Here is a 26,365-nt window from a genome sequence, read left to right on the forward strand (position 1 = left end):
CACATTGTTGGCTCATGGGGAACTTGTTGTCCCCCAGAACCCCCAGGTTCTTCTCTGCAGAGCTGCTTTCCAGCAGGTCACCCCCAGCCTGTACTGGTGCATGGGGTTATTCCTCCCTAGGTGCAGGACCCTACACTTGCCTTTGTTGAACTCCATGAGGTTCCTCTCCACCCAGCTCTCCAGCCTGGCCAGCTCTCGCTGAATGGCAGCCCAGCCCTCTAGGGTATCAGTTTAGTGCTTAGCTATGTTGTGTTACACACTGGAGGCTTTTTGTTCTCAATGCAAAATGACCTGTCAGCTTTCTGGACGATAGGAAATTATTAAAAGCATTTTTAAGAACCATCAACAGAGAAATGAAATTTAAATGTCGAGACGGCTGCAAAGGCTTTCTTGCTCGAGCCTTAAGCTGCGGAACAAAAAGATCTGGCGAGGAAGGACAAAAATGATCAGAGGATTTTTTTTTTTTTAGAGAAAGCAAGTTGTTAAAGATTAGGATTGCACTTCAGACGGGAGGAGAGTGAACAAAAGGCTGGCTGGCACAAAGAAGATTGACCAGGGCTTTCGTTTCCCCTTTCACATCATGCAAATCTAAAGCAATAGACAATTATTTGCATTGCTTAAAAAAAAAAATCAGTAACTCAAGCCTTAAATAATCTGCAGAACTGCTTGCTGCAAAGTATTGTAGAGATAAAATATAGCAAGAATCAAAGCACGGGGGAGGTTAAGAATCTTTAATGAAAGAGAGGACACCCACAGGCACAACCACCAGGACAAAGGTAGGGACAAATCAAAGTCTTCGTGTTTTTGTGCTTATAAAAGCCACCGACTAACAAGGTTTGGGGCAGATTATTCCATGCCAAACAATCACGAGGAAACTTCTGAAGGCAAATCTGACTGTTTTCAGGGAGGAGAGGCCACGGCAGATGGACAACCCGGCCCTTGCTAAGTGTGGGGAGCTCCTTTCTGCTGGGTGGAGAACACAGGCTGTAGACACCGCTGGAGGAATGACGGGGATCAAGAACAGGTGGCCAAGGGCTCGCTGGTGCCTGCCTGTGCAAACCCCAGTTTGATGATCCCAGAGGTCTCTTCCAACCTGGTTGATTCTGTGATTCTGTGATCTCTATGTTTCCTTGTTCTCTCTTGGTCTTCTTCACTGTTTCTTCGCTGTCTGGGTTGGGACATCCACTTCTTTCTTGTCTTTAGTGTAGGTGCAAGCAACTTCTTTGCTCAAGAGAAGGAGGCTTGTCCTCCAGCCCACTCCAGGACCTACACTTTTACACATCAAGTGGGTTCCATTTCTCAATCTATTCCTACTATTCTAACCTATGACAAGAAAGCAATCCCATAAAACATCATCCTAGAGGTCTCCTTCTCTGAGGGTATCTTGACGATATCAGAGTTATTTGAGAGAGCTTCTACAAACCCCCCTTGGGTTCCTGTTCCTCACGAGCATGAAGGACATCCCAGGCAGGATTAATCTCAAGCTCTCCTGGTAGGACAGACAGGCACCCATGGGGAGTCTGTCCCCAAAGATGGGCTAAATGTCTCTCTGGGGAGGCCTCTCTCTCTGTCCACTGACTACAGAGGGACCTGGGCTGGAAGGGTTAGAGATCCAAGGTCTATACAGCTAAAGGGAACCAAATCTTCCCTAAATGTGGCAATTTTTACTGCAGCTGTTTAAAATACATGAACATTTCCTACTTTTTTTTTTTCTTATTTTTAATTTGGAAAATTAAACTGAGCTGAAATAAAATCTTTCCAGGGGAATGTGTGGGTTTCATCAAGATTTTGCAAAGACAAGTATTTTCTTTGGATAGTAATGCAGCATTTCTGGGGGTTGTTTCAACTTGTTTTCTAATAGGAACTCCAGCCACCCAAGGATGGTGTCTGAGATGCACAAGAAGCAATACAGAACCCCTCCAAAATTCCTCATCCTGCAGTGATTTGGTGCTCCCTCTCACTTGGGTGTCCCCTTGGCCATCTCCCCACTCAGTGGTGGAGCTGCTGCCTGCATGAGGCACAGGCAGTGGCTGGGGACAAGAGACATTTTATAATGTCCAGGCCACTACGCAGAAACACTGCAGTATTTACATCCCTGGCTGAGCAGGGAGGACATTGCCAGCCTCTGGCAGGACAAGCTACTAATAAATTTATGGGTTGGGGTATTTTTGTGCTGTGAAGCTCTTTTCACTTTATGCTTTCAGTGTTACATCCTTGAGGGTGGCCAGCACACATCTAGGGGAACAAAACTTGTTTCATATTACACGTTAAGATTTTCTGTGGGAAGAAACGCAGCTACAGACCCTACCAGAAGCACATAAAACCCAAACAAAACACAACAGATCCCTTACAGTCATTCGCAGTAAACAGCTTTATTTAATAACCTTGCAAAATAACAGTGAATTTACACTGTGATGTGGAGAAGGCAGCACCGAAAAGCTTTTGGCAACGAAACCCTCATTCCTGCTTCATCAGCGCTGGAAAGCTCCCGAGTCTGGGATCCATGATTTTACGACAACCAGGAGACTGAAAACTCGGCAATTCAGAGGAGAAAGAGTTTAGCAAGACTGCCACAAAGTCCGGCTTTGTGTTCGTTACGCAAGCATCTATTTCACTCCAATGACTACTGAACACTTCACTGAAAAGATGGCTTTATGCAGAAGTTTTAAAATCCCACAGCTCTTTTGAGGCGAAGCCTTAAGGATAAACATCTCAGCCAACCGAAAAGCCATAAAGTCAAAACGAAGGGTGAGATATTATTTTTTTTCATCTCCAATGTGTGCTTGGAAATGGCTGAGCAAGAGAAAAAAGGCTCAGTCCTGATTTCAGAAATGCTTTTCCAATCACAGTTCAGACACTGCCAATTCTTGTATTTGACCTACATGACTGTATCCCTTAAAGAACACGCTCTGGTAACACACTACAGCCTAAAAAACCCACAGCCAACAAATAATGTTCTGATCATATCACAGAATCACAGAATCAATGAGGTTGGAAGAGCCCTCTGGGATCATCGAGTCCAACCATTGCCCTGACACCACCATGGCAACTACACCATGGCACTAAGTGCCATGTCCAGGCTTTTCTTAAACACCTCCAGAGATGGTGACTCCACCACCTCCCTGGGCAGCCCCTTCCAATCTCTAATGACCCTTGCTGAGAAGAAAAGCTTCCTAATGCCCAACCTGAACCTCCCCTGGCCAAGCTTGAGGCTGTGTCCTCTTGTCCTATCGCTAGTTGCCTGGGAGAAGAGGCCGACTCCCACTGCGCTACAACCTCCCTTCAGGTAGTTGTAGACTGCACTAAGGTCACCTCTGAGCCTCCTCTTCTCCAGGCTAAACAACCCCAGTTCCCTCAGCCGTTCCTCGTAGGTCAGACCCTCCAGACCCTTCACCATCTTGGTCACCCTCCTCTGGACTTGCTCCAACACCTCAACATCTTTCTTGAAGTGCGGGGCCCAGAACTGGACACAGCATTCAAGGTGGGGCCTCACCAGTGCCGAGTCCAGAGGGACGATCACTTCCCTAGACCGGATGGCTACACTATTCTTAATAGAGGCCAGGATGCCATTGGCCTTCTTGGCCACCTGGGCACACTGCTGGCTCACGATTATAGACTGGTTTGGGTTGGAAGGGACCTTCAAAGATCATCTAGTCCAACCTCCCTGCCGTGGGCAAGGACATCTTGCACTAGATCAGGTTGTTCAAAGCCCCATCCAACCTGAACTTGAACACTTCCAATGATGGGGCATCCACAGCTTCTCTAGGCAACAAGTCTCAAGATTGCTATGAAATAGCAATATTAAATATTGCTATTAAATAGCAATTTCTTTTCTTATACTACCTTTCACTTAATTCACTCTGGATTAAAGTTGCATTTTGAAACTGCTACTTAGCCTTTGGGTTTCTACCACCCTTCGTCACGCCAAGAGGTTCCTGTCCCTCAGGTAACTTGGCTGAAAGCAGAGAACTTAACCATGCTTTAAAAACTCAAGGTCGCTTGGTCCTTCCAAAAGGCTGGTTTCAATAAAGTCCTTACACGTAGGTTTGACTTCAGTTGAATTATTTCCTGAGTGGGGGCCTAAGAGAAGTTTTCAACTCCAAAAAGAAAAAGACTTCTATAAAGGTTTCCAAGTTTGGGCTCGAAAGCATGAAGTGATTGATTTAGCAGAGCAACTCTAATATTCCTCATTAAGTAGAACCTCATTAGTCCACGCTGTGGTGAAGACAACTCCGTGTGGGCAGGTAGGAATTACTCCAATGACTCCTGCTTTGGAGTAACTTCTCTGACTTAAAACAGTGGAAGGTCCACTTCTTCTGGAGTAAGAAGTGTCCTTGCTGGAAGTTCTTTGACAGCAGCTCCTGTGATTAATTTACATTCTGTCCTAATCTACATGAATCTTCTACCATTGGCAGCCCTTGGCTATAAGCAATTCCCTCATCCCCCCACCTCATGTAGATAAGGTGTTCAACCTCACAGTGAGAGACAGGGGATGACTGGGTTTGTATTCATGCCACCCACATGCTTTGATGGCTTTCTCCTCTTGAGCTCTCTCCAGCCAGGCAGGAAGGTCCTGGAGGTGTGTGTGTGTCCTCCTCCATCCAGACCTTTCTCTGCATCCACAGAGCAACATAACCGGAGCCATGAGCTGGGTACGTTTGGCCAAGAGACAACAGCGGAAGACAGATAGAAGTGGGGTACGGAGAGATGGTGCTCAACAGCAGCCACGGGAAGGAGCTTGGCAGTCTAGTCATGGCCTTTTGTCAAAAAAAAAACATGGCTAATGGAGGAATTCAAATGAGAGATGGCTTTGTGGGTGATGTGGGGAGAGGAGTAGCAGGGATGAGGGAGACGCTTGCTTGGAAAGGTAAGAGGTGAAGAGGACAGGCATCGCTGGCTGAGCTGGGAGAGCAGAAAAGCTCTGGACACCAAGAATGGATGGAGGGAATGTTGTTTCTGTAAATAAACACAAGTAGCCTGTGCTGGATATGAGCAAGAGGAAGGCAAAGAGAGCGATGACATGGTTAAAGCAGTGGACCGGGAAAATTATTTTTGTACCAGCTCTTCGGAAGGATGGAGGAGAAATTGCCAAGGTCAGAGCGTGCAGAAAGAGCAGGGCTCCAGGGAGAGGGCTGAGCTACGGAGGATGAACACGTTACCCATCAACCTCGCTGATGGGATGGTTCAGAGGGACTGCAAAGGAGGATGAAAAAGAAGCATGTGGCTGGTGTGAAAAATGAAGACCTCCCTGAAAAATGAAGACCTTGTACCTGCAAGTAACGTTTCCCAGAGATAGATGGGGAGTAGCGGAGAAGGAAATAAAGGATAGAGCCTGGCTGAGGGCAGATGACAAATATGTCCCAATGGACACACTGCAGCAGAGGTAGAAAACAACTGGCCAAACTGGGAAAGCCTAGGGAAAACCAGATTTTATGGAGAGGAGTGCAGCTGATGCTGTCAAAGATACCCAGCACACAAAGGCTAAGGCAGAAGAGCTCCTGAGTTTGGCCAGAGAAGCTTGCTGCATCTTTGGAAGAGCCATTTTAGGGTGGTGTGAAGGGCAGGAGCTGGACAGACGAAGACACTAGGACAGACCCAGAGTCCGTCAGTGCCACAAGAAAGCGGGGGACAGTAAAGACACGGCATGGGGGATCCAGGCACCAAAGAGGACACGATTGATGACATTTCTGCATCTACGATACAAAAGGAGGGAAGAAGGGCAAGCAGGGGGAAGGAGAAGGCAATCATGGGGAGATAGCATGTAGGGTTCAGAAAACATCAAAAGTCATCAACGCGCAGATATCACAGCGATGAGGATTGTAAAATTCCTGGGATTGGTATTAAGACATAATTTATGGCTCAAAAGTACTTTGCAACATGGAGCAACATTCCCAATGGAGGGTGTGGAGTTAATGGCAGAGTTAGGAAGGGAAGAGCTTAACACAGGCCCCTTCCCTGGAAAATATTTGCAGAAACTGTTGGGTTTTGTACAGTGAGCAGCAAAAGGTAAATCCTTCTGCATGCTGCAACGTGCCCAATCTTGTCTCCATACAGAGATTTTTACCTGGGGCATAGCCGGGGCTGCTGGTTGGATACATGTTTGGGTTGTAGGCTGGGGCAGCGGTGGGATAGCCCGTTGGATAACCTGCAATGAGACAAAAAAAAAAAAAGAGAAATTATGCTTTTGTCAACAGGGAGAGAGGACAGCAACCCTGGAAAGCAATAAGCAACCTGTGTGAGCAAAGAGGCCGTCGGCACAGTTGAGAGGTAAAGCACAGATGTATTCTCAGTTGGCCAACATATAGGAAGGACTCTGAACGTGCTCTACAGACTTACATGTGACATCATCAATATTTCATCTTCATTTCTCTAGGAAACAAGGAAAATAACCAGAATGCTGAACGCAGGAATGTTCAGTGTGCTCTGAAGAAAACTACCAAGAAAATTTTCCTTCTCTGGAGATATTCAAACCTGCCTGGACACGACCCTGTGCAACGTGCTCTGGGTGACCCTGCTTTGGCAGGGGGTTGGGCTGGATGATCTCCAGAGGTGCCTTCCAACCCTTAACCATCTGTGATTCTGTGATTCTGTGAAATACATGCACTTAATGCAGAATTCAGGTATGCAAAACCACCAGCACAGCTATATTTGAAAGGTTTTCCTTGGCTGCTTGCAGCCATCGTAGCTTGAGCATCGTAGAACTTTGCATCCTAACAGCAGAGCTCAGCACCCAGCCCAGGTCCTCAGTGCTCAGCACTTCCATTAACCAGAGATTCTTGCTAAAAGGAAGGAAGTGATGTTGCATGCAAACATGCCAGCCCTTATATTCACTCATGGCTGCACAACTGGCATCCCTGTGAGGGACCCGATTACCTGCCAGGCCACCTGGAAGGAACACGCACAGCGGCTCGTACCCTTTGAAGCCGCATGAGGTTTTAATGGGCACTTTAGAAAAGGCTGCAGAGCATCTTCAATTTTCATCATCTTCACTTGGATTGGTCATAGGGAATTCACAGAATCACAGAATCAATCAGGTTGGAAGCGACCTCTGGGATCATCGAGTCCAACCATTGCCGTGACACAACCATGTCAACTAGACCATGGCACTAAGTGCCATGTCCAGTCTTTTCTTAAACACCTCCAGAGATGGTGACTCTACCACCTCCCTGGGCAGCCCATTCCAATGGCTAATGACCCTTGCTGAGAAGAAATGCTTCCTAATATCCAACCTGAACCTCCCCTGGTGAAGCTTGAGGCTGTGTCCTCTTGTCCTATCGCTAGTTGCCTGGGAGAAGAGGCCGACTCCCACTCCACTACAACCTCCCTTCAGGTAGTTGTAGACTGCAATAAGGTCACCTCTGAGCCTCCTTTTCTCCAGGCTAAACACCCCCAGCTCCCTCAGCCGTTCCTCGTAGGTCAGACCCTCCAGACCCTTCACCAGCTTGGTCGCCCTCCTCTGCACTCGCTCCAACACCTCAACATCTCTCTTGAAGTGCGGGGCCCAGAACTGGACACAGGATTCAAGGTGCGGCCTCACCAGTGCCGAGTACAGAGGGACGATCCCTGCCCTAGACTGGCTGGCTACACTATTCCTAATAGAGGCCAGGATGCCGTTGGCCTTCTTGGCCACCTGGGCACACTGCTGGCTCATGTTTAGCTGACTGTCGATCAGCACCCCCAGGTCTCTTTCCGCTGGGCCGCTGTCTAACCACTCTTCCCCCAGCCTGTAGCGCTGCAGGGGGTTGTTAAACCCCATGTTAAAAAGTTCAGGGGAAATCACCTCAGCAGTCAGCTGTGTGAAGGCTTGGCCAACTGGATAGGAAATCACCGTACACTGTGGGCCCAAGTCGCTGTGTGCACCCACACACAGTGCAGATGTCTTACACCAATCTCTTACTCATTAGAAGGTCTTGTCCTCCATGAAGACCACTGATGACAACCTCCGCACCTCCGTCTGCTCCATTTTGCTTTTGTTTACCGCTCTACTTCCATTTCTTGGAAGTTTTCCCAACTGAAAACAGTAACACTCGAATAACTCCAACTCTTTGTATGTGCTTCTGCGTAAATCCCTCTAACAGACCGAACGGGACACGTTAATCTTCCCTTGCTGCCAGAGAGTTTGGCTTTGCTGTGCTTCACCGCCACGGCCGCTATCCCAGTTTATCTGTGCATCTCGTTGGCCATCGTCCCAGAGCAGAGCCAACCCAACGGCAGACAAAATGACCCTTGGAGAGTCTTTCCATGCCAAGCTCCACTGATGCTCCCTGCTGGTTGCCAGCAAAGGCTGGAAAGAGGTAATTAGCAGTCGATTCACACCCCATCTTTGTTTTTGCTTTATTAAGTAAAAGAGAACGTGGGTCTTCCCTCCCCCTTTCTGAGCAGCAAGGCAAACACATTGCAGTCTCGATCTCCCATGCCCCAGAGCTCACCACTCTTTGACTACACGCAGATTTCTAAAACCTGGCACCCGGCACACAGCCGACTACTGCGGCAAAATTTTGAGGTTCATTTGAATAAATCTAATTCAACAGTCATTACCACTGTACTGGAATAAATGACTGTATGTTCTATCCTCTCATTTTCATCAGTGATATATTTGGCTTCTAAATCAGGTTAATTAAAAATTGCTGTAGTTAATGCTGGATAAGCAGTAGTTTAACAGATCTTTTATTTTTCCTTTTTTAGGCTACATAAAACTATGTTGTCATCGCACTCAGGAATACATACAGACTTATAGCAATCAAGAAGCTCCTCAGAAAGTTATTTGCAGATCCAGTGATTGCAACCAGAACATTAATGATGAAGAACTTAAATCAGAAATATCCCTGCCTACTCTCCGCTTCATGAGAAGATAACCATTTATTTTCCAGTACACTCATCGCTCCAGGGTCCTCCCCTAACCTGCTTGAGCTCAATGATCCCACTTTGCCTCCTGACCAGCCTGGCTAGGGGTGTTGAACCAACTCCAGCTCACTTCTTGACATATTTTCCCTACAAAACCCCCATGTGTATTTTCCCTATAATTCTCTCAACTATGTTTCTACACAGGGTTTTACCTCCTCAGCACAGAGTTTAGCAGCCGATGGCTGTGCATGCGTGCCACGGTGTTGGGAAGTCCCTTGCTCATCAACTAGGGATGAGATCCAGATGATAGCCTCTTGGGGCACCAAGAGGTTCTTCTGGTCTTTGCTGCTGGTTAATCCCCCTAAATAAGTCCTGAATCACAGAATAACAGAATCAACCAGGTTGGAAGAGCCCTCTGGGATCATCGAGTCCAACTGTTGCCCTGACACCACCATGGCAACTAGACCAGGGCACTAAGTGCCATGTCCAGTCTTTTCTTAAACACCTCCAGAGATGGTGACTCCACCACCTCCCTGGGCAGCCCCTTCCAATGGCTAATGACCCTTGCTGAGAAGAAATTCTTCCTAATGTCCAACCTGAACCTCCCCTGGCGAAGCTTGAGGCTGTGTCCTCTTGTCCTATTGCTAGTTGCCCGGGAGAAGAGGCTGACTCCCACTTCACTACAACCTCCCTTCAGGTAGTTGTAGGCTGCAATAAGGTCACCACCTTGACCATGAACTGCCATGAATGCCACGAACTGCTGCAGTAGTCCTTAATAATAGTCCTTAAGTCAACAACCATGACAAACATAGTCCTGTGTGGCTACATGCAGCAAATGTTTCATCTGTGCCCTCTGAGATATCACCAGCACTCACACGCTATCACATTCAGCAAAAAATAAACCCTTGTCTTTCAGTTGGACCAAAATTTTCAACGTTAGGTTTACATGTAAAAAAACCAAGCCTGAAATAAATCAGACCACTTTCAGACCACAGGAAAACTGTGGCTTTGGGTAAGCTTTTCCATCCAGCCAATTACAGAAAGACTTCACGGTTATTTCAGGCGGATGGAGACAACCATATATTTAGGTCTTCTTTCTCTTTTTCTGGGTTTAACTTCTGCTTGGTAGGACTGCATCCTGCTTACTGTGGCATCTTTTGTTGTTCTGAAAGGAAGTTACGGCCATTTTCAGAATAATTTCATCTCAGATAAATACCGTTTCTATCAAGGAAACTTTAATAGCTCCAGATGTGAAAAGACGCAGCCAGCCCTGCTCTACTCTATCTTCCGCTCTGATCTCATAAACTTTGATAAGTGCTGACCTCCAGCAAGAAAACTTGTCCTTTCTATTTTAAGGGGAAACACAGATGGGAAAGGTGCAGGGAAATTAATGTCGTTTGCTCCTTTTTTGGACATACTGAAAGATAAGAAAGCAGCAGAATCTGGGGCAATTTGTGCCAGGGGAAACGTGCTTGAAAATTCCCAGTGCTCAAAAGCCACAGGGTTTAAAAATACATGAGACATTTTTACACCTTATTGGTTTTTGAGCTGTTAGGATTTATGTTTGTTGGCTCTTCTTCATCCCCCAAACAACCACAAACAGGCTTTCTCAGGAAAGCAGATCTGCGGTCCCTGTGATGGTCGCCATGTCTTACATCCCCTGGGGTATAAGACAAAGCCTGGAGCCAACGACCAGGGATGAGCTCAGGAGAGGTGGCAGCACCAAAGCATCTGACATCCTGCTCTGATTTCCCCCCTGGACACCCTAAGAGACCTCCTGTAAATCCCTGTTCCTCCTGCTGACCCTGCTCCCCTCCTGCCACATTGGCTTGACAGTTGGCTTTATCATCAAGTCCAGAGGAGGGCGACCAAGCTGATGAAGGGTCTGGAGGGTCTGACCTATGAGGAACGGCTGAGGGAGCTGGGGGTGTTTAGCTTGGAGAAGAGGAGGCTCAGAGGTGACCTTATTGCAGTCTACAACTACCTGAAGGGAGGTTGTAGCGGAGTGGGAGTCGGCCTCTTCTCCCAGGCAACTAGCGATAGGGCAAGAGGACACAGCCTCAAGCTTGGCCAGGGGAGGTTCAGGTTGGACATTAGGAAGCATTTCTTTTCAGCAAGGGTCATTAGCCATTGGAATGGGCTGCCCAGGGAGGTGGTGGAGTCACCATCTCTGGAGGGGTTTAAGAAAAGACTGGACATGGCACTTAGTGCCATGGTCTAGTTGACATGGTGGTGTCAGGGCAATGCTTGGACTCGATGATCCCAGAGGGCTCTTCCAACCTGATTGATTCTGTGATCCTGTGATCAAAAATAACAGCAACTGGGCCAAATCCACTTGTTTTGAGTGCTGCTAATCTTCATGGGCTTCCTGCTGGAGCCATGAACACGCCAGGGAGAGAAAGAAAATATCCTTTACTTTCTACTTGTACAGATCAGCACACGATGGGACCCTGTCTCTGCTGGGGCTCAGGGCCTTATTACAGCAGTGATGCAGGAGTAAAGAAAATGAGATGAAAACATATTGAACAAAATTTATTAGATTCCTCGCAGAAGAAATCAAAAAGTTGTTTTCTTGCTTTATTTTAATTTAATATCATCTCCACAATCAATAGGAGCAGGAAAGCCAGTGTTCATTTAATGTGCTCCCCAAGGAAAACATACAGCACTCCAGCTCTGAGAAGCACTAACGGAACTGCTTTAAAAATTACGAGGCAATAACTGGCTGTGCAAAGCGAAGAGCACGCGGGGCTGCATCAAGTAGGTATTTTAATGCCGCCTTTAATTTTTCATGTATTTCTAAATGTTTCTATACCATTATTTCCAGCTCTGCTCACCCCTGTCTTCTTTGGTGTGATGCTGCTTTTGATTAATGGCTTTCAGGCTACGAGTCCCAGCGACCTGGTCCCTCTTTTTAACATGCATACCTTTAGGAGATTCACTAGCAAAGGAGGCCATGAAATAAACTAAAAGAGTGGCACATAGAGACTTCAAATGCATTTGTTTAGCCCACGCTCCTTCATGATTATACTCAGAACACCCATAATAAAGCAATTAACTTATATTTCCAGCTATATATATTTCACTGCCTACATGCAAGAGAGATGCGCGTGTAACCCTATACCCAAGCTCACCGCAGACCTCTTCTGCTTGAGACAAGAAATGTTTGGATGGGGCATTTACACAGAATCACAGAATCAATCAGGTTGGAAGAGACCTCTGGGATCACTGAATCCAACCATTGCCCTGACACCACTGTCACCGAAATCGGGAATAAAACTCCTTAACACCAAGGTAGCATTAAGAAGCAGGCACACCTTTATTGCAGTGCTGGGCGGCACGGGGGTAACCCTCCAAAGCCGTGCGCACCCCCCTCGATAATTCATCTTGTATTTATGTAGTAAAATGTTACATATTCATCATGATTCCAAGGATGCCTATACATATTCATAATTTTCCCCAAAAAGGCGGTCTTTATTATAATGAGTTCCGAGAAATCATTTCCATAGCCTCCGCCTTTAACTCCTCCTGGTTGCGCACGCGCGGTTTCTTCTGGTGGTTGTGGGCCAGGGTCTCAGGGATGAAGGCTGTATGTCTTCCTCGCTGTGCACTTTTCACCTCTCCTCCTTGGCAGGTGTAGTAGTCCCTTGGCTCTTGGTCAAACCTCCGTACCAGTTCTTGTTGGGTTTTGCACAACCGTAATGTTCTGTACTATTCTAAGGATATGCTTAGGTAGTTAATGTAGCTTAGGTTGATAAGATAAAGAATTTAAAGAATTTCTCAATCCCCACAGCAGTTTACAGGCAAATCAAATAGCAAGTAAAAGAGAAGGAAAAAAAAATAGAATACAGCATCCCTTCCCCATTATACCTAACCTACTAAACCTAAACTAAATTCCATTTAATTTCGAATATTTGTAACACCACCATGTCAACTAGACCATGGCACTAAGTGCATTGTCCAGTCTTTTCTTAAACCCCTCCAGAGATGGTGATTCCACCACCTCCCTGGGCAGCCCCTTCCAATGGCTAATGACCCTTGCTGAGAAGAAATGCTTCCTAATGTCCAACCTGAACCTCCCCTGGCAAAGCTTGAGGCTGTGTCCTCTTGTCCTATCGCTGGTTGCCTGGGAGAAGAGGCCGACTCCCACTGAGCTACAACCTCCCTTCAGGTAGTTGTAGACTGCACTAAGGTCACCTCTGAGCCTCCTCTTCTCCAGGCTAAACACCCCCAGCTCCCTCAGCCGTTCCTCGTAGGTCAGACCCTCCAGACCCTTCACCAGCTTGGTCGCCCTCCTCTGGACTTGCTCCAATACCTCAACATCTTTCTTGAAGTGTGGCATTTAAGACAGCTCTTTCCATCCTGGCAGCCTTCTTGGATAGCTTCTTCCTGGTCGCGAGGTACCAAGCTCCTACGCAGCTGCTGTGTTTTTTCTGTACGTCAGTACAGAAGAAAATTCTGAATTATGGGGGAGAAATGAGAGGGCAGGAGAAAGAAAAAACAGAGATGTCAGCAGGCAATGGGCTGCCCTCAGAGGAAAGGCTGGCAGTAGGGTGGGGAGAAGTAAAGAGTTGATCAGGGCAGCAGGGTGGGAAGGGTTAAAGAATTGAATGGGCAGTGATAGAGCGAAAGGGTTTATTTGGGCTCGCTCAAAGATTAGACTTGTTGTTCTCTTTCATTCACTTCAGCATTTGAAATTCAGGGTGCTCATAAGGGTGCTCATCCCCAGCCCCAGGTGCAAACCAGCTCCAGCTCATCCTTCCCATGAGCCACCAGAAAAAGTCTCATGACACTCTGTAGGTCAACACCACCAGGTTCCAGAGGACCACACACAACGGACAAAGTGACATTAAAACCCCATGGCAAAAGCACCTGTGGCAAGTTTTAGAGGGGAAACCCCAGGTCAAAGATCTCCCCATTTATCTGCTTCCTCTAAAGGAGACTTCAGCACACACTGCCCATCCTCACCATGAATGAGCAACCTGCACCCACAGAACCACAGAAGGTTCAGGTTTGAAGGGACCTTTGAAGATGATTTAGTCCAGCTCCCTGCTGTGGGTAGGGACATCTTCAACTAGACCAGGTTGCTCCAAGCCCCATCCAACCTGGCCTTGAACACTGCCAGGGAGGGGGCAGCCACAGCTTCTCTGGGCAACCTGGGTCAGGGTCTCACCGCCCTCACAGCCAAGAATTTCTCCCTAAGATCTCATCTCAATCTCCCCTCTTTCAGTTTAAAACCGTTCCCCCTCGTCCTATCACTCCATGCCCTTGTAAAAAGTCCCTCTCCATCTTTCCTGTAGCCCCTTCAGGTACTGGAAGGTGCTAGAAGGTCTCCCTGGAGCCTTCTGTTCTCCAGGCTGAACAGCCCCAACTCTCTCAGCCTGTCTCCAGAGCAGAGGGGCTCCAGCCCTCTGAGCATCTCCGTGGCCTCCTCTGGACTTGCTCCAACAGCTCCATGTCCTTCTTCTGTTGGGAGCCCCAGAGCTGGACGCAGCACTGCAGGGGGGGTCTCCCGAGAGCGGAGAAGAGGGGCAGAATCCCCTCCCTTGCCCTGCTGGCCACGCTTTTTTTGATGCAGCCCAGGACACCGTTGGCTTTCTGGGCCAAGAGCTCACATTGCCGGCTCATGTCCAGCTTTTCATACACCAGTACCCCCAAGTCCTCCTCCAGAGGGCTGCTCTCAGTCCCTTCATCCTCCAGCCTGTACGGATACCGGGGGTTGCCTGACCCAGGTGCAGGACCTTGCACTTGGCCTTGTTGAACTTCATGAGGTTCACACAGGCTCCTCAAGCCTGTCCAGGTCCCTCTGGATGGCATCCCTTCCCTCTAGCATATCACTCCAATCGAGATTTGAAAAAATGGAGCAAATTTACAAAAAGACAAAACTGCAGATACATTATTATGATACTCTTTGACAGCAAAGATCCTCCTTAGGTTACCCAGCACCTTAGCCAGGCTGCAAGGCTGCCTCCCTAAGCTTTAGGTCCGATCCTGGAGCTTCAGAGACACTGAGATGTGGCACCAAGTGGGCATTGGGGCACCTTTCCCCCAAAATTTCATGAATGTTTCTAATTGTGTCACCGACTGTGGATATTTCTTACAGCCATCTAACACAGCCTTCTGAAGGCACACTATAAACCTCTATATATCATAAGATTCACGCCCTCTTGTCCTCCTGTTTCTGGATTTGTGCTCTCCACCGTGTACAAACATCACAAAAGCCACATCCAAGAGAGTGCGGTGCTCAAGAACTGCTGTGGACTTCAGGGGACCTTTCCTGGCGCTCTGCCACTTACTTCTCCCTCTCCTCTCCAGTCCTGCTAAAACGGAGACACAACTCCGTTGCCCACACACTCAGGGCACGTAGACATTAAAAAAGTACTTAAAAAAGAAGAATACTTAAAAAAGGAATCAACAAGGTGATCTGAACTTCTTAGGCTGAACTGGTCTGGTTACCACATACCAATGTCCTTCTTAAAAGGGGCTCGCTGGTTTTGAGCAGTTCCAGCTCAACATGTGCACCCAGGATTTGGCATCTGCCAGCAGCATCTACCACAATCCATCCACCTGCAGTTTCACACCACGTACGGGTGAGCTTCCAGCTTCAGATCACAAGCAAAATTGTCAGGAGCATCTAAATAACACACCAGACAATGCAGCACTAAAAATCCATGAACGCCAGGTCTCTGCAGGACTTGGGTGAATGAATTGTCACTTAGAACACTGATTTCCAAAATGCGCCGTTTAATTTTTCAAGAAGAGTTTCTGTTGGCCATTATCTGATTAGGACTTCAATTGCTACAAGCAGCCTAAATTAATTTACAAGACTAAATACTCTTCTTCATTCATTTTCCTAGCAAGCCTCAAGCAGTGACATGCTCCTAATAGCAGCCCTATCACAAGGATTTTTACAGGGATGGATAATAAAGTCCCTTATCTCAGTGCAGGACAAGGCATTACAAAACCACACTTCAACCCGCTGAACTGCTGCCACCAAGGACTCCAGCTCACCATTGCTCAGACACTTGCATTATCTCGAGAGCTCATTAACTACCAACATCCAACGGACTAAAAAGCCGTGTGGCCACACAGAACTGTCCGTGTTGTGTCATTCGTTGTTCCAGGATGGATAAATTCAAGGGAGCATTTTACTAATTCTCCCTTTTAAACCCCTAAAACACTGTATGTGTTTTGTTTCTGCTGAGTGATAGCTCTCAAGCTGCAACAGGTCCAGGAACATTTTGTCTTTACAACCACTGCTTCAGATCAGTCATATGAAGCCAAAGTATTTTCACCTGCAAAATACTTCCACGTTATATTTTAAGTCCATTCACCATTTCTCATTCTTTATTGCCTAGACCTCAGAAACTCTTCAAAAATAGTATTTCTGACTACTTTCTCACGACAGAAATATGACCAACTTCATGTCTTCAACTTCACACTGCTGTAAATAACAGAATCAATCAGGTTGGAGGAGCCCTCTGCGATCATCGAGTCCAACCATTGCCCTGACACCACCATGTCAACTAGACCATGGCACAAAGGGCCATGTCCAGTCTTTTCTTAAACACCTCCAGAGATGGTGACTCCACCACCTCCCTGCGCAGCCCCTTCCAATGGCTAATGACCCTTGCTGACAAGAAGTGCTTCCTAATGTCCAACCTGAACCTCCCCTGGCGAAGCTTGAGGCTATGTCCTCTTGTCCTACCGCTAGTTGCCTGGGAGAAGAGGCTGACTCCCACTCCGCTACAACCTCCCTTTAGCCTGATTGGGAATTTATTTTTGCAAAAAATCACTTTCTGTGACATGAACGTGCACATTCGATACTTGAGAAATTACCCCAGCGTTGAGAAATTAGAGAGCACACACCATGTAGGCTTCCTGGTGAGCTCTGCCAAAGCCTCCACCAGCCAGACTTGCAGCAACGCTCTTAAACATTAATTGCCGGCAGCAATGACAGCAGAAAGAATGCGTCTAATTATGTGATGATTGGGCGGCATGGAGAAAATATCTGAGAAGGCCATCTGGGAACTAATTCTGCATTGGAAACCAAGCCTCCAGAGATGCAGAGCTACAGCATTTCGGAAATGACTTGCAGCAGAGATTTAAACAAGCCTTGCTCTCCCATGGCATGAGCCTTTCTCCATCCAGAAGGATGTGTTTTCAGCCTGCTTTGCTTCTCACACAGCTGTGGAGCTCAGGGCTTGGGCCATGCATCTTCTCCTGCCTTTTGGGGAGCTGTCCCCCAGGGCACATCCCTTGGTGATATCTCTGAATATCTCTGAATGGCTGCTTACACAGGGCTGTTTATAGACCTTTCCTGTTCAATGGGAACTATTTAAAACATCATTTACTTACATCAAAGATTAATTGCTCCAGACTTATCCCACATAAGACACCTAAATTAGGTGTGTAGCTGCCCTGATTTCTATTTTGTTTTATGCTTAACATTTTAAATTATATGAATCTGAGTGAATCCTGTTTAGCCAGCTCACAACTGCAGCTACATCAGGAAGGATGGCATAACCTTTTCTTTCTTCCCTAAGCACGCAGAACCATTTAACAGTTGAACCAAGCACAGCAATCGCACGCATTTCCATGTCAAGCTCTACCCAAACCTCTCCCGCGGGCTGCTCCTCAGGCATTATGAAGGACGAGCATCCAGATCTGCAAATGCATCTTGATGCTGCAGGGAGCCCAGAGGCTGGGCCAGGTTTCATTTTACACTGATCATCCCACGTTACCACCGCTTTCCCATCACTTGCTGCCTTGCTGTGAAACTACTCCAGCCCACTCATGCTAAACGGATGTAAAAATAGAGGAAAAGCTGAAAGCAAGGGTGGAATCACCGAATCACAGAATCAGTCAGGTTGGAAGAGACCTTTGGGATCATTGAGTCCAACCATTGCCCTGACACCACCATGTCAACTGGACCATGGCACTAAGTGCCATGTCCAGTCTTTTCTTAAACACCTCCAGAGATGGTGACTCCACCACCTCTCTGGGCAGCCCCTTCCAATGTCTAATGACCCTTTCGTTATGAAGAGCAAGTTAATGGACGGTTGAGAATCCAGCATTTCTGAAGTCTCTGAGGATAATAAATACATTCATTCCCATGAAAAAGTGCCGCCCCCTTATTACTGTTGCAAGCCTCATCAGCCCAAGAGTAGAGCAGTCAAATGAACATGGATTCACCAGACACAGCAACTGTTGTAAAAAATAGATTTGCTCCAGCATTTGAGGACCTGCCCACCTTCCTGGAGACCTTTTACCATTGGTTCTTTTTTCACCTTTTCTCCTTTCTATAAGCAGTGACTTATTCCTTGCTCGTTACCCATGTCCATGCAAAGCCAATCTTCATGTGGGCTGTAAAGGTGCCCACAGAAGTTACTATATTGTTGTTTCCAATTTTTAAACACTGATGTCCATACAGACCAGCAGTTGCTGACCGTGCATTTGGGTTTAGAGTCTGTACTGGACACGTTATTGCAGAGCTGGATCACCATATCTCACACTCGCTGCTGCTGAGACTGTAAGTCAGCATTGCCATCTGATCCTATGAAAACTAAAGGACTTTAATTAAATGGGTCAATTTATTGTATCTGCTGTTCAAGGATTGCCCTTGTGCATTCGTGCTGATGGGAGACCTCGTGATGAGCTGCAGACAGACGGCCAAGCCCTCGCAGCCCACAGAGGAGCAGTGGCGGAGAAGGATCTGCGGGCTCATGCTGAAGGCAGCAGGGCTCTGGCTGGAGCAGAGTACCTCCATCCCGTCAACGCAAAGTGCTTTGTGCTGTCTCTCTTCCCAAGGCAATCACAGAATCACAGAACGGTTTGGGTTGGAAGGGACCTTACAGACTATCTAGTTCCAACCCCCCTGCCACAGGCAGGGACATCTTCTACTCAGGTTGCTCCAAGCCCCATCCAACCTGGCCTTGAACACTGCCAGGGAGGGGGCAGCCACAGCTTCTCTGGGCAACCTGGGCCAGTGTCTCACCACCCTCATCATAAAGAATTTCCTCTTAATTTCCAGTCTAAACCTACCCTGTTTCTGTTTAAAACCACTGCCCTTTGTTCTATCACAACAGGCCCTGGTAAAAAGCCTTTCTCGATCTTTCTCAGAGGCCCCTTTAAATATTGAAAGGGCACAGTAAGGTCTCCCCGGAGCCTTCTCTTCTCCAGGCTGAACAGCCCCAGCTCTCTCAGCCTGTCTCCAGAGCAGAGGGGCTCCAGCCCTCTGAGCATCTCCGTGGCCTCCTCTGGACTCGCTCCAACAGCTCCGTGTCCTTCTTGTGTTGGGGGCCCCAGAGCTGGACGCAGCACTGCAGGGGGGGTCTCCCGAGAGCGCAGCAGAGGGGCAGAATCCCCTCCCTCGCCCTGCTGGCCACGCTGCTGGGGATGCAGATTTGATTTGTATGAGCAAAACTCATCTTGAAAACTAGGAGCAACTGTCCAAGAATATTAGCGAGATAGATAGTTTGATTATTTAAGGCACATGCTATAAATAAACCATAGCAACAGAACTTGACAGACTGTCAATCAATATAACTCCTGGGCAAGATACATGTGTCATATCCTTTCCTACGTTGAAACAAGTGTCTATGGGAAAGAAGTCCTAGAAAACTGTTTAAGTCACCCAATATTAATCCTTCCTGCAATTATTTACTTCATTCTGTATTTGACTAATCCAAAGCAAGATAATAACAGCCGCTAATGATAAAATAAAATTGTTTGTTGCTCAAAAAAAAAGCATAAGCCTTAGATAAAGAAGCCATTACAGTTTTTTCTTAAACACTGAACTGTGGCTCCACCTTACCCAATAACGCTCCCCAGGGAAATATTTAGCTGGAAGGATTAAAATACATTATGATAGCAGAAGATTGCTAAACTTAAAGCAGACCAAGCAGTATTCCTCCTATTCTCCCTAAGATAAGACCTGAAGAATAATGATTTTCATTCTTCCTCAAAGGAATCCCAGTCGTGGTGAAACTCAGCTTGCCATCGGTCTGCTGCTAAAGCCAGGCATCCACATCAGCGCTGGGTAACCACTAATATGTCTGTCCAGAGCCAAGCAGAAAAGACTAATAAGGCCAGAGTTGCTGGGAGAGGACAGATCTTTTATTACAGAAGCTGACAGAACTGCAAAAAAAATGGAAACTTTTTCAGGCACACAAGTCCATCTCCAGCTCTCTCTCAGGAGAACTTGTAAGCACTTAGTTTCTTGTGCAGAAGACGAGGCAGTGCAAGAAAAGTGAGTTTTGGAAGTAAATTTTGATATCCCCTGCAGTGCTTTAGCCCTCACAGGCTCTGGATGTAAGCGAGAGGACTCTCCTGAGGAAGAGTGAGAGGCAAATGTACCAAGGAAGGGCCCCCAGCTGGAGAGCAAGCTGAACCGAGAAGGTTATTATTTACCAAGAAGCCGAGCTGAGCACAAACGCCAGGAGATATTGCTTGGACACCAGCACTATGTTCAAAGGACAACTGTTGCTGAAGGTACAGCTGGGCTTCAGGAAGGGCCTCATCAACTCAGTGAAGGATATTAACCTACCAGCAGCTGATGACTATAGTTTTCCTAGCCCTGCTTGTAAACCTTTCCTCTTCTGACTCACCCACCAGAGGAATAACACAAGGCACGAGTATGAGCTGTGAAGACCTGAGTAGCCTTGGCAGGGTCATCCCTTGACCTTGTGGAGATCCCACAGCAGTGATGTGATGGACAAAGTTGATTTTCCCTCTGAGAAGCTGTGCACACATTCAATTTAAAATTTTATGCCCATTTCCTCCCCAGGAAAATTATTTCAACAGTGTTTCTCTTGCTCAGGCAAAAGAAACTGTTCATAAACTCTTCCATAAGGACTCATAAAAGATGGCTGTCAGGCCCTCAAATTAGTTGTAGGGACAGGGCATGGATCAAGAATGAAAAAGGCAAGGACTCTGCAAAACCTCCTTCCTAAAGCAGAGCAGGTAGCACTGGGGTGCACTGTAGGCTGCAGAAAGGTCAACCACAAAGAGATGAACCACCTGGTACAGTCAAGAAGGGAGAAATACGGCCATCGTCCGGGTGATGCCAAGTTCAGAACTGCTCTCTTGGGATGTGAGCAGTAATAGATGCTCTGCTGCAGAAGAGGATGCTACTGATAAAAGTGTCACAGTTTAGTAGCCAAGGTGAGAAGCATAAAGCTAAATTGCAGGCGTGTAAAAGGCAAATAGCATCTTTTTATAGATATGAACATTACAGCTCTTGGAAATTAAGACAATTTCTGCACAGAGGGTCAATGCCAGAACTTGGTTGAGGACCTGAGATCCCCAACTCCCAGACTGGTGGCATATCCAATGTCCAGCACTTCTTAACCTCTCAGCCAAGCTACCACGAAAAGCCAAAGCAGGGCAAAGCATGGTGTGGGCTATAGAGATTGGGAGAATCACAGAATCACAGAATCAATCAGGTTGGAAGAGACCTCTGGGATCATCAAGTCTAACCATTGCCCTGACACCACCATGTCAACTAGACCATGGCACTTAGTGCCATGTCCAGTCTTTTTTTAAACACATCCAGAGATGGTCATACAAGCAGCACTAGATCAAACTAAAGGTCTGTCTAGTCCAGTACGCTGCCTCTGACAGTGGCCAAAACTATGCCTAGGATGTCTGGGGAAGAGAGTAGGAAAAATAAGTGTTTATGGTTTCCCCTCAGTACACTCCCAGCCTCCAGCCATTTACAGCTTGGGGAGTTCCTGTGCTAGTTCCTGTGAAAATGTGGATTTTCACCACATTTATTATTTATTGTTTATTATTTATTATTCCTCTCTCAGTGGATTCCTCTTCCATGGTCTTGTCAAGTCTTCCCTTGAACTATATAAGCTTTCAGCCTTGGATGTCCACAGCCCAACTATTTGTTGAAGAAGCTTCATCTTTGGTTTGTTGCAAACATTTCACTTTCCTTCATTTGACAACTCCTAGTTTTTGTACTACAGAAATGGGGAGTGACTTATTTTTATCAACTATGTCACCCATGGCTCTATTGACCTCTCTCATATTTCCTTGGTCACATCTTAGGCTGCAGTTTTCCAGGTTACTCAGTTGCTCCTTGTATGGAAGCCCTTCCAGACCTTCATTTGCCCTCGTTCTTATCTGAACCTCCTCACGCTCTCCTAAAGCCTTGCTAAGATGAGGGCCAAAACCAGCCAGAGTGTCCAGAGGTGGGTGAACCAAGGACATGCCCAGAGCTGTACTGGCACGCTCTGGTCTTCAACCCCTTTCCCAATTAATTCCTACCATAATATTTGCCTTTTTGGACAGGTACTGAGCACTGAGCTCATGTTTTCATGGCACAGTACCCTGCTCCTGAGCAGGAATAGTCAGCTCAGACCCCAGCATCTTAGATGTGAGATTAAGACTCCTTTCTTCTCACATGCATCACTTCACATTCACCTCTTCTGAATTTCATCTTTAATTTCATCTTTACTGCCCAGTTACTCAAGTCTCATGAGAGGCTGCTGCAAACCTTCACATTCAGCCCTCATCTTTATTGGCCTGAATAATTTAAAATCATCAGCACGCTTTGCCTCCTCAGCACTCCTTCATTTTCCCAGGTCCCTTCTGAAAGTGCTGAACAAACCCAGCTCCCACCACCGAGTTTTGCAAACGCCAGGACCCCTTCACCAGAAAAGCCTTTTATTTGCTCCAGCCCCCTCTTTTTATCTTTTAACAAATTACTTATCCTGGAAAGGACCTTCCCTCTCCTCCTGTGATGCTTAGTTTCTCTACAGATCTTTGCTGAGGGACCTCACCGAACCCGTTGGAAATGCCACCTCCCTCTTGCAGGGACTTGTTGACATCCTTGGAGAACGGCAATAGGTTCGTGAGGCTGCCCTGAGGCTAACCTACATATTTCCTTCTTAATCTTTGTTATTTTCAATATCTTTACTTCAAAAGACAATGAAATATGTTTTTCTTTTCTGTAGAGCAATGAGGATGGAGCACAACTTCATCAGGCCCTTAACTTGGCCAATATCTTAAAATTTAAAGAAAGAAATGGAGTAACCGTTCCTCTTCTTGCTCACAGTGACTATACAGCGCTCATTTTTCATCCTGTCCAGAGGTTTCTTCCTCTGTCTTTTCTTGAATATTGTAGAAAGCCTTTTCCAGGGCTATTATAACATTTGGAAGGTCAGCACGGGTGCACAGCAGGTGAGGAGATGCCACAGCAGGACTTCTGAGATGGCAGCTGAACTGATCCAGAATGACAAACTGAAGGAGGGTTACGGTCAGAAAAGTGACAGGGTTGCCTTTTTTTTCTGAAAAACTCTCCTTTCCTGTGTGTACTCAGAGTCAAATCTGGTTACTTCACCGGCAGAAGTCTCCTTCTGCTCTCGCTGTCTTGCAGGTGTGACATGGTTCAGGGAAAATGAGCTGGAGCCTTTCTCGAGTCATGTATCTTTAATGGAATAATTACTTATATTCTCAATACTGAATGTGCATTTCTCTGTCTGAACTGAAATCTGCACTGAAGTGCAGAGGTTGGAAAGAAAAAAAAGCTGCAGGAGGTTCAGGTTGGACATTTGGAGGCATTTCTTCTCAGCAAGGGTCATTAGACATTGGAAGGGGCTGCCCAGGGAGGTGGTGGAGTCACCATCTCTGGAGGGGTTTAAGAAAAGACTGGACACGGCACTTAGTGCCATGGTCTACTTGACATGGTGGTGTCAGGGCAATGGTTAGACTCGATGATCCCAGAGGGCTCTTCCAACCTGATTGATTCTGTGATTCTGTAAACTGAGATTTGGGGAGATGTAAGTGAAGAGAAGAAAGAGAAGGACATCTTGTTTCCAGTACTGTTTTTCCACTCTCAGGTGAAGGCTGCTTGGTGCAACTCTGATGCAGAGAAGGCTCCACTGTGGTGAATTTTAAGCATCAGATCCTCCTTGAGATCCTTCCCTAACCAGGGAGGAGACAGCATTCTTCTGGCCCCAGAGACATCCCTTCTCCTCCAGCAGCCCAGGAGTCCAACCCACAAACTGGTTTCGTACACAGCACTAGAGAAGTGCAGATCATGACTTTTCAGTCATGACTTTGCTGTCTCCCTGCGATCTTGCGGAGGGCAAGGAGAGCCTCATGCTTTCAGAAGCAGGCACTCCCAGTCCCCTTCTGCTCTGGGAGAGTTTCTATAGCAACTCTACATGGGTCTTGAAGGAAGGATTTCTGGTAGGCTCTTTCTGGAGGAGTTTGTAATGTAAATGCAGGCAGGCACAAGAGCAAGCCCGCGCTCTCCATGCCCTCAGGTTATAGGTTATGGAAGGGTATTTACAATAAATGGTCAGAAAACAGCCCTTTGTGATTTCCAAAATGCACTTGTTCATCTGGCTAATTTTCTATTCATCCTTTTCAGCTCTGCTTCCCAAGCCAGGAGGGAAAAAAAAATCATTTCAAGCCTTGGCGGTTTGCTCCAGATGTAATTTCTGCTCCGTGACAGACGGTGCAACATGTGCAAGACCTTTGTGCTTCCAACTACGGAAAGGGAACTGGCTTCAGCGTGCATCTCTGACACCTTTTTGGACTTTGTAATTGGGAATTTCCTCCTGTTTCATATCTGCCCTAATTCCTTTCTCCTCCTCAGTTGGTGTTTATGACAATTGGGTCCAAAATATTCCTCATTTCAATGACAGCAGCATCTGGAAAGGGCCTCTCATGCGCTAGAGACCTACAGACGTGTCAGAAATGGGTCTGTCCCTGCAACTTTGCAATGTGAAGAACTTTACCATGTGAAGAAATGGTGTAAAAGGCTGAAAGAAGGAAGGGAAATCCCAGTTTCACAGCCAGAGATGCCAACACACCGAGGAACAAGCCAGCTTGCCACAAGTCACCCAGAAACTGCGAGCTGAGCAGAAGATGACCCTGTTTGGGCTGTTTGGCACAAAACTATCCTCCCACTTCATTTATCGTCATTCGAAGTGTTGTAGAGAAGCATTTGGAACGTTTTCTGGGGCAAGTCACCGTTTTCTGCATAGGAGGGTTTGTTGCTACAGACCTCGTGGGACCGGCGCCACGTCTATCGGAAGAGCTAAATGTTGAGTAATAGGTGTCAGAAATGCTTCTTTCAGACTATAATTTTACAGGACAAACAGCAAGGTGTTTGCTTGGAAGAGAAGTGATGGCAGAAAGCTCCTTACCTGGCCAAGCATTACTTTTAGTTTTTCTTATTTAAGATGCTTGAATTTAATTTGCTGCTGTTGGACCTTAGTGCAGTCTACAACTACCTGAAGGGAGGTTGTAGTGGAGTGGGAGTCGGCCTCTTCTCCCAGGCAACTAGCGATAGGACAAGAGGACACAGCCTCAAGCTTCGCCAGGGGAGGGTCAGGTTGGACATTAGGAAGCATTTCTTCTCAGCAAGGGTCATTAGCCATTGGAAGGGGCTGCCCAGGGAGGTGGTGGAGTCACCATCTCTGGAGGGGTTTAAGAAAAGACTGGACATGGCCCTTAGTGCCATGGTCTAGTTGACATGGTGGTGTCAGGGCAATGGTTGGACTCGATGAGCCCAGAGGGGTCTTCCAACCTGGTTGATTCTGGGATTCTGTGACCTGTATTAAAAATGGTATTCCAGGTGTGCTGCCAAAGCCAAGGTCCCTAGCACTGCTGGTTCGGCGTGCCCTGGGCGTCCCCAGATAATGATCAAGGATTAACACAACAAAAGATGCCCAGTAATGCACAAGCATTATTCTGCTTCCTATCTCTGGTTTTTATACTCTGTATTCTCCTCTGACATTGGCAGCATCCTCCTGATTGCACCAGAGCTAGTCTTGATTCACACCCTTAAATAAGATCTCTGGGGGGAACAAATTTCCTATTTCAGCTAATTCTAGTAATAGGCAATTCCAAGATGATCATAACAATGTTACAGAATCAAATTATTGTTCAAAAGGGCCAGTTTTAAAGGACAGACCTGGTGATTTTAATTCGCAAGGGTTAGCAAAGATAAAAATTCAAATTATATAATATTTGGGGTGGCAAGTATAGGCCAAGCTTGAGTTAAACTCAGGTTTAGGGAACACAACATCCTTAACTTAAATATTGAATTGTAAAATGCTAATTAACTTAAAAATGTCCATATGGTATTTTGGACATTTTGGACTTAGACCAGCGAAGTGAATTGCTCTCAAATACATGAGCTTTAGACAAACACAGCAGCAGATGGAGCACACAGAGAATATTAACAAAACCAGGTTTTGGGTGTTAAAAGCCTTAATGGGTCTCTCACATGTATTTGGGCCAGGAGATTAGATTCAAATAGTGCTTGGGGGAAGGCGAGAGTACATAATATTTAAATGGGCAAAACTCCACAGCGGTGTTTAAAAAAAGGCTCTAGCGAAAATAAAATCTAATTTCACCACAGAATCACAGAATCACAGACTGGTTGGGGTTGGAAGGGACCTCTGGAGATCATCCAGTCCAACCCCCACCAAAGCAGGGTCACCCAGAGCACGTTGCACAGGGTCGTGTCCAGATGGGTCTTGAATATCTCCAGAGAAGG

General features: G+C 46.7%; 1 protein-coding gene across 1 annotated transcript in view; it reads right to left on the reverse strand.

The window, feature by feature from the left end:
• The window catches only part of FAM168A (family with sequence similarity 168 member A), a 264,445-nt gene that overhangs the window by 25,334 nt on the left and 212,746 nt on the right, over window positions 1-26,365 (reverse strand). Inside the window, exon 4 of the mRNA XM_068419203.1 lies at window positions 6,065-6,145. Coding sequence (XP_068275304.1) covers window positions 6,065-6,145 — 81 coding nt within the window. The remainder of the gene's footprint in view (window positions 1-6,064; window positions 6,146-26,365) is intronic.

The sequence above is a fragment of the Nyctibius grandis genome, chromosome 2, assembly GCF_013368605.1.
Source record: "Nyctibius grandis isolate bNycGra1 chromosome 2, bNycGra1.pri, whole genome shotgun sequence".
Lineage (NCBI taxonomy): Eukaryota > Metazoa > Chordata > Aves > Nyctibiiformes > Nyctibiidae > Nyctibius > Nyctibius grandis.